The following is a 12,289-nucleotide window of genomic DNA, read 5'->3' as shown; positions in this document are numbered from 1 at the left end:
CCCCGCCCCCCCCGAAATTCCCAAAATCCCCGGGAATTCCCAAAATCCGGGATCTTCCGGGGGACACTTTGGGATGTGCTGGGTCCCAGATCCCGGCGCTGGCCCAGGCGGGATTCCGGGTGATCGCCCTGGAGATGAAGGGATACGGGGAATCCACCGCGCCCGACGGTGAGAGAGAGCGGGAATGACGGGAATAACGGGAATAACTAATGGGAATGATGGGAATAACTAATGGGAATAACTAATGGGAATAACTAATGGGAATAACTAACAGGAATAATGGGAATTATGGGAATAACGAGAATTACAGGAATAACAGGAATAACTAACGGGAATAACTAATGGGAATAATGGGAATGACGGGAATAACCAACGGGAATGACGGGAATAACTAATGAGAATAACGGGAATAACTAATGGGAATAACGGGAATGACGGGAATAACTCACGGGAATAACGGGAATAACTAATGGGAATAACTAATGGGAATAATGAACGGGAATAATGGGAATAACTAATGGGAATAATGAATGGGAATAATGGGAATAACTAACGGGAATGACAGGAATAACTAATGGGAATAATGGGAATGACGGGAATAACTAACGGGAATAATGGGAAAAACTAATGGGTATGACTAACGGGAATAACGGGAGTAACGGGAATAACTAATGGGAATAATGGTAATAATGGGAATAACTAATGGGAATAACGGGAAAAACTAATGGGAATAACGGGAATAACGGGAATAACTAATGGGAATAACGTGAATAACAGGAATAATGGGAAAAACTAATGGGAATAACAGGAATAAGTAATGGGAATAACAGGAATAACTAATGGGAATAACGAGAATTCTGGGAATTCTGGGATGGGATTGGAATTCCGGGAGTCAGAAGTCTGGAATAGGCTGGGAATTCCAGGATGGGAAGGGGATTTTGGGATGGGATCGGGATTCTGGGATGGGATGGGAATTCTGGGATCAACTGGGAATTCTGGGATGCGCTGGGAATTTTTGGGATGGCCTGGGAATTCTGGGATGGGAACAGGATTCTGGGATGGGATCGGAATTCTGGGGTGGGATTAGAATTCTGGGAATTCTGGGATGGGCTTGGGACTTCCAGGGATTCCAGGATGGGGTCAGGAATTCAGTTAATTCCGGGAGGGGGTCAGGAGTCCGGGAATTCTGGGATGGGATTGGAATTCTGGGATGGGATCAGGATTCTGGGATCAACTGGGAATTCTGGGATGGGATTGGAATTCTGGGATAGGCCAGGAATTCCAGGATGGGATTGGAATTCTGGGAATTCTGGGATGGGATCAGGATTCTGGGATGGGATTGGAATTCTGGGATGGGATGGGATGGGAGAGGATGGGATGGGATGGGATGGGATGGGATGGGATGGGATGGGATGGGATGGGATGGGATGGGATGGGATGGGATGGGAATTCTGGGATGGGAATTCCAGGATGGAATTGGGAATTCCGGGATGGGATCGGAATTCTGGGGTCAGCTGGAAATTCCGGGATGGGATTGGGAATTTGTGGGAATATTCTCTGGATCCTCTGGGAGATCTTGTGCTCCTTGGAAGAGTCTGGGGATGGAGCCACGGGGAAAAACATCCTGGGAAAAAAATAATGGAAAAAAATATTGGGGAAAAAATTGAGGAAAAAACATGGGGGGGAAAAAAAAACCCATGGGAAAAATGGAAAAAAGTACGGGACAAAAAATTGGGGGGGAAAAAGGCGAAAAATTGTTGGGAAAAAATATTTAAAAATTGTGGAAGAAAAAGATCTTGGGAAAAAAATTGTGGGAAAAGGAAAACATGAAAAAAAGGAAAAAAATAATGGAAAAGAATATGGGGGGAAAAAAAGGAAAAAGGTAATGGGGGAAAAAAATTGAAAAAAAAATGGAAACAAAAATATTGGAAAAAAAGTCAGGGGGAAAAAGAATTGTGGGAAAAGAATAATTTTAAAAAGAGTGGAAAAAATCATGGAGAAAATCAAGGACAAAAAATAGTGGGAAAAAAAATTATGGGGAAAAAAATCATGTGGGGAAAAAAAAGTGGAAAATAAATCAGGGGCAAAAAAAGAAATTAAAAAATATTGGAAACAAATCCTGGAAAAAGAAACTGCTGGAATTTCCCCACAGACATCTCGGAATATTCCCAGGAGCAGATCTGTAAGGTGAGGGATTCCGGGAATTCCGGGAATTCCGGGAATTCCGGGGCTGGGAGGGGCTGATCCCGAGGGGAACTGATCCTGATCTGATCCCGATCCCAATGATGCCAATCCCAATAGGATCTGATCTGATCCCACTGATCCTGACGGGATCTGATCCCAGTCCCAGTGATCCTGATTGCAGTGATCCCAATCCCAATGGGATCTGATCTTGGTCCCACTGATCCCGACCCCAGTCTGATCCTAATCCCAACGGGAGCTGATCCCAGTCCCACTGATCCCAATTCCACAGATCCCAATCCCGATGGGATCTGACCCAAATCCTGCTGATCCCGATCCCAATCTGATCCTGATCCCACCGCTCCCAATCCTGCTGATCCCGTTCTGATCCCGATCCTATGGGGATCTGATCCCCCTGATCCCGATCCCAGTCTAATCTTGATCCCGCTGATCCTGACCCCACTGATCCCGACCCCAATCAGATCCTAATCCCAACAGGATCTGATTCTGATGCCGCTGATCCTGACGGGATCTGACCCCAATCCTGCTGATCCCAATCCAAATCTAATCCCAATGTAATCCCAATCCCACCGCTCCCAATCCTGCTGATCCTGATCCCGATCTGATCCCAATCCCAAAGTAATCAAATCCCGATCTCACTGATCCAGACCCCAGTGTGACCCCAATCCCAACGGGATCTGATCCCAATCCCGCTAATCCAAATTCCACAGATCCCAATCCCGACAGGATCTGACCCTGATCCTGCTGATCCCAATCCCAGTCTGATCCTGATCCCACTGATCCCGATCCCAGTCTGACCCCAATCCCAAGGGATCTGATCCCAATCCCGCTGATCCCAATTCCACAGATCCCAATCCCGACAGGATCTGATCCTGATCCTGCTGATCCCAATAATCCCACTCCCAATGATCCCAATCCCGATCTGATCCCAATCCTGAGACAATCTAATCCCGATCCCAGTGATCCCAATCCCACTGGGATCTGATCCCAATCCCACTGGGATCTGATCCCAATCCCAACGGGGTCTGACTCCGATCCCGCTGATCCCGATCCCGCTGATCCTGATCTCGATCTGATCCCAATCCCATCCATTTTCCAGGATTTCATCACTTTCCTGGATAAACTGGTGAGGATTTGGGATTTGGGATTTGGGATTTGGAGTTTGGGGTTTGGGGTTTGGGATTTGGGAATTTGGAGTTTGGGGTTTTGGGGTTATGGGGTTTTGGGGATTTGGGATTTGGCATTTTTGGGATTTCGATTTTTGGGGATTTGGGGTTTGGGATTTGGGGTTTTGGCTTCGGGCTTTGGGATTGGTGTTTGGGATTTGGGGTTTGGGTTTTTGGGCATTTGGAGTTTGGGGTTGGGATTTGGGGTTTGGGATTTGGAAGTTGGGATTTTGGGGATTTTGGGGTCTGGAGTTTGGGAATTGGGGTTGGGATTTGGGGTTTGGAATTTGAGGAATTTGGGAATTTGGGGTTTGGGATCCTGGAAATTGGGGGTTGGGGTTTGGGATTTGGGATTTTGGGGTTTGGGATTTTGGGGTTTGGGATTTGGGGTTTTTGGGATTTGGGGTTTTGGATTTTGGGGAGTTGCTATTTTGGGGTTTTGGGGGTTGGGATTTGGGGTTTTTAAGATCTGGAGTTGGGCTTTGGGGTTTGGACTGTGGGATTTGGGGTTTGGAAATTTGGGGTTTGGGGTTGGGGCTTCGGGTTTTGGGATTGGTGTTTGGGATTTGGGATTTTTGGGATTGGGGTTTGGGGTTTGGGACTGGGGATTTGTCCCTTCCTGCAGGGAATCCCGCAGGTTGTCCTGGTTGGCCACGACTGGGGCGGGGCCATGGCCTGGAACGTGGCTCTGTTCTACCCCGAGCGGCTCCGGTGAGGGATGGAAATCCCAAAATCCATAAAAATCCCATAATAAATAAAAATCCCATAACAGGTTAAAAATCCCATTTAAAAATCCCATAGCAAAAGTCCCATAATAAATAAAAATCCCATGATGAATGAAAATCCCACAAACGGTAAAAATCCCATAAAAGATAAAAATCCCATAACAAAAAATCCCAGAATAAAAATCCCATAAGAAAGAAAAACCCATAAAAGATAAAAATCCCATAAAAGGTAAAAAATCCCAAAGCAAAAATCCCATAATAAAAATTCCATGATAAAGAGAAATCCCATAATAAATAAAAGTCCCAGAACAAGAAACCCATAACCCAAATCCCATAACCCAAACCCCATAACCAAACCCCATAACCCAATCCCCTATCAATCCTATATAAAATCCCATATAAAATCCCCCATAAATCCCCTATAAAATCCCCCATAAATCCCCCATAAATCCCCTACCAATCCCCCATCAATCCCATATGAATCCCCTGTAAAATCCCCTATCTTTCCCCCATAAATCCCATATAAATCCCATATAAATCCCATATAAAATCCTCAATCAATCCCATATAAATCCCCTATAAATTCTCCTATCAATCCCATATAAAATCCCATATAAATCCCATATAAAATACCATATAAAATCCCCCATAAATCTCATATAAAATCCCCCATAAATCCCATATAAAATCCCCTGTCAATCCCCAGTCAATCCCCTATGAAATCCCCTATCAATCCCCTATAAAATCCCATATAAAATCCCCCATAAATCCCATATAAAATCCCATATAAATCCGATATAAAATCCCCTATCAATCCCCTATCAATCCCATTTAAAATCCCATATAAAATCCCATATAAAATCCCCAATCAATCCCCCATCAATCCCATATCAATCCCCCATAAATCCCATATAAAATTCCCTATCAATCCCATATAAAATCCCCCATAAATCCCCAATCAATCCCATATAAATCCCCTATAAAATCTCCTATCAATCCCATATAAATCCCATATAAAACCCGTATAAATCCCATATAAAATCCCCTATCAATCCCCTATCAATCCCCTATCAATCCCTTATCAATCCCCAATCAATCCCCTATCAATCCCCTATAAAATCCCTTATCAATCATCTATCAATTCTCTATCAATCCCCTATCAATTCCATATAAAATCCCCCATAAATCCCATATAAAATCCCCTGTCAATCCCATATAAAATCCCATCTAAAATCCCCTATCAATCCCCTATCAATCCTCTATCAATCCCCTATAAAATCCCCTATAAATCCCATATAAAATCCCATATAAAATCTCCCATAAATCCTTATGAATCCATATAAAATACCATATAAAATCCCCAATAGATCCCCTATAAAATCCCCTATAAATCCCCTATAAAATCCCATGTAAAATCCCCCATCAATCCCCTATCAATCCCATATAAAATCCCCTATCAATCCCCTATCAATCCCATCTAAAATCCCCTATCAATCCCATCTAAAATCCCCTATCAATCCCCTATCAATCCCATATAAATCCCCTATAAAATCCCCTATCATTCCCCCATAAATCCCATATAAGTCCGATATAAAATCCCCTATCAATCCCCTATAAAATCCCATATAAAATCCCCCATAAATCCCCTATCAATCCCTTATCAATCCCCTATCAATCCCCTATCAATCCCTTATCAATCCCATATAAAATCCCCTATAAATCCCATATAAAATCCCCCATAAATCCCCAACCATTCCCATATAAAATCCCCTATCAATCCCCTATCAATCCCCTATAAAATCCTCAATCAATCCCCCATCAATCCCCTATCAATCCCATTTAAAATCCCATATAAAATCCCCCATCGATCCCCCATCAATCCCCTATAAAATCCCATATAAAATCCCCCATCAATCCCGTATAAAATCCCCTATAAATCCCATATAAAATCCCCTATCAATCCCATTTAAAATCCCATATAAAATCCCATATAAAATCCCCCATCAATCCCCTATAAAATCCCCTATAAATCCCATATAAAATCCCATATAAAATCCCCCATAAATCCCCAATCAATCCCATATAAAATCCCCTATCAATCCCCTATCAATCCCCTATAAAATCCCCGATAAATCCCCTATCAATCCCCCATCAATCCCCTATAAAATCCCCCATCAATCCCATATAAAATCTCCTATCAATCCCATATAAATCCCCTATAAAATCCCCAATCAATCCCCCATCAATCCCCCATAAATCCCCTATAAAATCCCCAGTCAATCCCCTATCAATCCCCTATAAAATCCCCCATAAATCCTCTATCAATCCCCCATAAAATCCCCCATAAATCCCAAATCAATCCCATATCAATCCCCTATCAATCCTATATAAAATCCCCAATCAATCCCCAGTAAATCCCATATGAATCCCCTATAAAATCCCCTGTCATTCCCTCATAAATCCCATATAAAATCCCCAATCATTCCCATATAAATCCCTTATCAATTCCCTATCGATCCATATAAAATCTCCTATCAATCCCATATAAATCCCATATAAAATCCCCCATAAATCCCCAATCAATCCCCTATCAATCCCCTATAAAATCCCCCATCAATGCCCTATAAAATCCCCCATACCCTGTAGGGCCGTGGCCGTTCTGAACACGCCCTTCCGGCCGCCCAAGCCCGATTCCGACGTCCTGGAGCGCCTGGCGCAGATCCCGGAATTCGAGTACCAGCTCTACTTCCAGGAGCCGGTGCGACCCCAAAGCCTGATCCTAAACCCCAAAAATCCCAAACCCCTGACCCTAAATCCCAAAAATCCCAAACCCCTGATCCTAAATCCCAAAAATCCCAAACCCCTGATCCCAAACCCCTGATCCTAAACCCCTGATCCTAAATCCCAAAAATCCCTAATTCCTGATCCCAAACCCCTGATCCCAAACCCCTGATCCCTGATCCTAAATCCCAAACCCCATATCCCAGTTCCCAGACCCCAAATCCCAAATTCCTATTCCTAAATCCCAAATCCTCATCCTAAATCCCCAAAATCCCAAATCCCTGATCTCTAACTCAAAACCCCGAATCCCAAACTCCAAACAATCCCAAATCCCAAACTCCAAACCTCAAAGCCCTGATCCTAAATCCCAAAAATCCCTAATTCCTGATCCCAAACCCCTGATCCTAAACCCCTGATCCCTGATCCTAAATCCCAAACCTCAAATCCCAAATCCCAGACCCCAAATCCCAAATTCCTGTTCCTAAATCCCAAATCCTCATCCTAAATCCCTGATCCCAAACCTCTGATCCTAAATCCCAAATCCCAAACCCCAATTCCCAGACCCCAAATCCCAAATTTCTGTTCCTAAATCCCAAATCCTGTTCCTAAATCCCCAAAATCCCAAATCCCAGATCCTGTATCCCAAACCCCTGATCCCAAACCCAAATTCCCAGACTCCAAATCCCAAACCTAAAATTCCTGATCCTAAATCCCAAATCCCTTATCCTAAACCCCAAAAATCCCAAATTCCTGATCCCAAACCCCTGTTCCTAAATCCCTGATCCTAAATCCCAAACCCCAATTTCCAGACCCCAATTCCCAATTCCCAGATTCCTATTCCTAAATCCCAAATTCCTGATCCCAAACCACTGATCCTAAATAGCAGTGTTTTTGGGGTCGATCCTGCTGGTTTTGGGATTGATCCCGCTGTTTTTGGGGTTGATCCCGGTGTTTTGGAGGTTTTTCCCAGTGATTTGGGGTCTATCCGGGTGTTTTTGGGGTCAATCCCGCTGTTTTTGGGGTTGATCCCGGTGTTTTTGGGGTCGATCCCGCTGTTTTTGGGGTTTATCCGGGTGGTTTTGGGGTCGATCCCGCTGTTTTTGGGGTTGATCCCGGTGTTTTTGGGGTCGATCCCGCTGTTTTTGGGGTTGATCCCGGTGTTTTTGGGGTCGATCCCGCTGTTTTTGGGGTTGATCCCGGTGTTTTTGGGGTCGATCCTGCTGTTTTTGGGGTTTATCCGGGTGGTTTTGGGGTCGATCCCGCTGTTTTTGGGGTTGATCCCGGTGTTTTTGGGGTCGATCCCGCTGTTTTTGGGGTTTATCCGGGTGGTTTTGGGGTCGATCCCGCTGTTTTTGGGGTTGATCCTGGTGTTTTTGGGGTCGATCCCGCTGTTTTTGGGGTTGATCCTGGTGTTTTTGGGGTCAATCCCGGTGTTTTAGGGCGTGGCGGAGGCGGAGCTGGAGAAGGACATCGGGAGGACCCTGAAGATCCTGATCCGATCCTCCAGCCCCGAGGTGATCCCGCACTTGGGATCGGGGTGGGGATGGGGATGGGATTGGGAATGGGGATGGGGATGGGGATGGGATCGGGAATGGGGATCAGGATGGGATTGGGATTGGGATTGGGATTGGGATTGGGATTGGGATTGGGATTGGGATTGGGATTGGGGTCAAAACCAGGATTGGGATGGGATTGGGATCGAGGTTGGGATTGGGATTGGGATCAGGGTTGGGATTGGGATTGGGATGGGGAATGGGATCGGGATTGGGATGGGATCAGGACTGGGATTGGGAATGTGGGATTGGGATTGGGGTCAAAACCAGGATTGGGATGGGATTGGGAATGGGATCAGGGTCAGGATGGGGATGAGTTTAGGATTGGGATTGGGATTGGGGTAGGGATGGGGATTGGGATGGGATCAGGACTGGGATTGGGAATGTGGGATTGGGGTCAAAACCAGGATTGGGATGGGATTGGGATCGAGGCAGGGATTGGGATCAGGATGGGGATTGGGATCAGGATTGGGATTAGGATTGGGATCTGGGATGGGATTGAGATCGGGGATGGGATTGGGATTGGGGTTGGGATTGATATGAGATTTGGGATTGGGATTGGGATTGGGATGGACATCGGGATCGGGATTGGCTGAGGGGCTGGACTGGGATCCCAAAGGAACGGGAAATCCCGGAGTGCTTTTGGAGCATCCAATGGGATTCCTCGGCCTGGCACCATCCCGGATCCCATCACTTTCCTGGGATCCCCTGGGATTGCCGGGATCTGTTACCCAGCGTTCCCAAATCCCTGGGGATGCGGGAATTCCCGGGAATTTGGGATCCCTGCCGGGGCGGATCCCTGCGGATCCGCCGCTGATCCCCTGATCCCGCAGGACCGGCTCCCCTTCAACCTCAACTTCCACCGCGTCCGCGAGAGAGGTCGGGAATCCGGGAACGGGGGATCCCCGGGATTTGGGGGATCCCTGGGATATGGGGGATTCTGGGAACGGGGGATCCCCCGGGATTTGGGGGATCCCCTGGGAATGGGGGATCCCCTGGGATTTGGGGGATTCTGGGATTTGGGGGATTCTGGGATTTGGGGGATCCCCTGGGATTTGGGGGATTCTGGGATTTGTGCGATCCCCTGGGAGTGGGGGATCTTGTGGGAATGGGGGGATCCCCTGAGATTTTGGGGGATACAGGGAGTTGGGAATCCTGGGAATGCGGGATCCCCTGGGATTTTGGGGATCCTCTGGGAATGGGGGATCCCCTGGGAATGGGGGATCTTGTGGGAGTGGGGGGATCCCCTGAGATTTTGGGGGACACAGGGAGTGGGGGATCCTGGGAATGGGGGATGCAGAGGGATTCTGGGAATCTCCTGGGATTTAGGGAATCCTGGAGGATTTGGAGGATCCCCTGGGATTTGGGGGAATCCCTTGGGATTTAGGGGATCCTGGGAATGGGGGATCCTCTGGGAATGGGGGATCCTCTGGGAATATGGGATCCCCTGGGATCTGGGGGATTCTGTGGGAATGGGGGAATCCCCGGGATCTGGGGGATCCCCTGGGAATGAGGGATTCCCCGGGATTTGGGGGATCCCCTGGGAATGAGGGATTCCCCGGGATTTGGGGGATCCCAAAGGGTTTTTGAGGGGAATTCTGAGGGGGCATCCCGTGGAATTTCCCGAGGGATCCGGGGAGATCCTGAGGGATTTCGGGAATGCCAAGGGGGGATCCTGAGGGATCCAGGGAATGGGGGGATCCTGGGGGGGGGCCCATTCCGGGTGGACCCCTCTCTTCCCAGGGGGTCTCCTGGTGGGATTCCCGGAGGATCCCCCCGTGAGCCGCCTGCTGCCCCCGGCCGCGCTGGAATATTACATCCGGCAGTTCCGGAAATCCGGCTTCAGGTGCGAGCCCGATCCCAGCCCGGATCCCCCGGGATCCCCCCGGGATCCCCCCGGGATCCCCCCGGCTCATTGCGGGTTTTCCCAGGGGTGCCCTGAACTGGTACCGGAACATGCGGGAGAACTGGAGCTGGGCCCTGAGCGCCAGGGGCAGGACGGTGGGGACCCAAAACACCCAGCCCAAAACCCGGCCCAAAACGATCCCAAACTGATCCCCAGCCCAAAAACCAGCCCAAAACCATCCCAAAAAACGTCCAAAACCATCCCAAAAAACATCCCAAAACCATCCCAAAACCTGTCCCAAACTGATCCCAAACTGATCCCCATCCCAAAAACCAGCCCACAACCATCCCAAAAACCATCCAAAAACCAGCCCAAAACCATCCCAAAAACCAGCCCAAAACCATCCCAAAAAACATCCCAAAAAACGTCCAAAACCATCCCAAAAAACATCCCAAAACCCATCCCAAAACCGTCCCAAACCGATCCCAAACTGATCCCCATCCCAAAAACCGTCCAAAACCATCCCAAAAAACATCCCAAAACCATCCCAAAAACCAGCCCAAAACCATCCCAAAAACCATCCAAAAACCAGCCCAAAACCATCCCAAAAACCAGCCCAAAACCATCCCAAAAAACATCCCAAAACCCACCCCAAAACCGTCCCAAACCGATCCCAAACTGATCCCCATCCCAAAAACCGTCCAAAACCATCCCAAAAAACATCCCAAAACCATCCCAAAAACCAGCCCAAAACTATCCCAAAACCTGTCCCAAAACAATCCCAAACTGATCCCCATCCCAAAAACCCATTCAAAACCATCCCAAAAACCCATTCAAAACCATCCCAAAAAACATCCCAAAACCCATCCCAAAACCGTCCCAAACCGATCCCAAACTGATCCCCATCCCAAAAACCCATTCAAAACCATCCCAAAAACTGTCCAAAACCATCACAAAAAACATCCCAAAACCCATCCCAAAACCATCCCAAACCGATCCCAAACTGATCCCCATCCCAAAACCCATCCCAAAGCAATCCCAAAATTATCCCAAACTAATCCCCATCCCCAAACTGATCCCAAAACCAATCCCGAACTGATCCCGGGCTGATCCCCAATCTTAAATAAATCCCAAATTGATCCCAAACTGATCCCCATCCCAAAACAATCCCAAAATTATCCCAAAATGATCCCCATCCCCAAACCAATCCCAAACTGATCCCCATCCCCAAAAACCAATCCCACAATGATCCCCATCCCCAAACCAATCCCAAACTGATCCCAAACCAATCCCAAACTGATCCCTATCCCCAAACCGATCCCAATCCTGATCCTGATCCCCAAATTGGTCCTGATCTTAATCCCAATCCCAACCCCATCCTAATCCCTGTCCCCATTTTGATCCCAGTCCTGATTCTGATCCCCAAACTGATCCCAATCCCCATGAGATCCTTATCCCAATCCCCATCCCGATCCCAGACCTGATCCCGATCCCAGTCTGGATCCTGATCCCAATCCCAATCCCAATCCTGATCCCAGTCTGGATCACAATCCCAATTCCAATCCTGATCCTGACCCAAATCCCGACCCCGACCTCGATCCCCATCCCGATCCCAATCCCCATCCCAATCCGGGGCCCCTTGGGATCCTCCACATTCCCTCCAATCCTGCCTGGATCCCCTCTGGATCCCCCAGATCCCCTCCAGGAGCCCCCAAATCCCCTCGGGATCTCTCCTGGGTCCCCCAAATCCTCTCAGGACCCCCCAGAGTCCCTCTGGGATCCCCCAAATCCCCCCGGATCCCCCAAATCCCATTTCCCCCCCCGGATCCCCCAGATCCCCTCGGGATGCCCCAGATCCCATTTTTCCTCTCAGGATCCCCCAAATCCCCTCTGGATCCCCTCCATTCCCTCGGGACCCCCCAAATCCCCTCTGGGTCTCCCCTGGATCCCCCAAATTCCCTCGGGACCCTCCAAATCCCCTCCGGATCCCCCAAATCCCATTTTCCCCTCCCTGGA

General features: G+C 48.0%; 2 protein-coding genes across 9 annotated transcripts in view; one reads left to right on the top strand and one right to left on the bottom strand.

Annotated features, from left to right (window-relative positions):
- Positions 1-12,289, bottom strand: part of EFR3B (EFR3 homolog B) — a 316,353-nt gene that overhangs the window by 89,016 nt on the left and 215,048 nt on the right. The window lies entirely within an intron of this gene.
- EPHX2 (epoxide hydrolase 2) overlaps positions 1-12,289 on the top strand; it is a 29,288-nt gene that overhangs the window by 12,844 nt on the left and 4,155 nt on the right. For both annotated transcript variants that reach the window (XM_064411503.1, XM_064411502.1), the window contains exons 8-16: positions 90-168; positions 2,153-2,187; positions 3,302-3,328; positions 3,994-4,079; positions 6,740-6,851; positions 8,314-8,388; positions 9,261-9,306; positions 10,171-10,273; positions 10,359-10,428. In XM_064411503.1, coding sequence (XP_064267573.1) covers positions 90-168; positions 2,153-2,187; positions 3,302-3,328; positions 3,994-4,079; positions 6,740-6,851; positions 8,314-8,388; positions 9,261-9,306; positions 10,171-10,273; positions 10,359-10,428 — 633 coding nt within the window. The remainder of the gene's footprint in view (positions 1-89; positions 169-2,152; positions 2,188-3,301; positions 3,329-3,993; positions 4,080-6,739; positions 6,852-8,313; positions 8,389-9,260; positions 9,307-10,170; positions 10,274-10,358; positions 10,429-12,289) is intronic.

The sequence above is a fragment of the Passer domesticus genome, chromosome 3 (assembly GCF_036417665.1).
Source record: "Passer domesticus isolate bPasDom1 chromosome 3, bPasDom1.hap1, whole genome shotgun sequence".
In the NCBI taxonomy this organism is placed as follows: Eukaryota; Metazoa; Chordata; class Aves; order Passeriformes; family Passeridae; genus Passer; species Passer domesticus.
This window is presented reverse-complemented; position numbering and strand designations above follow the sequence as displayed.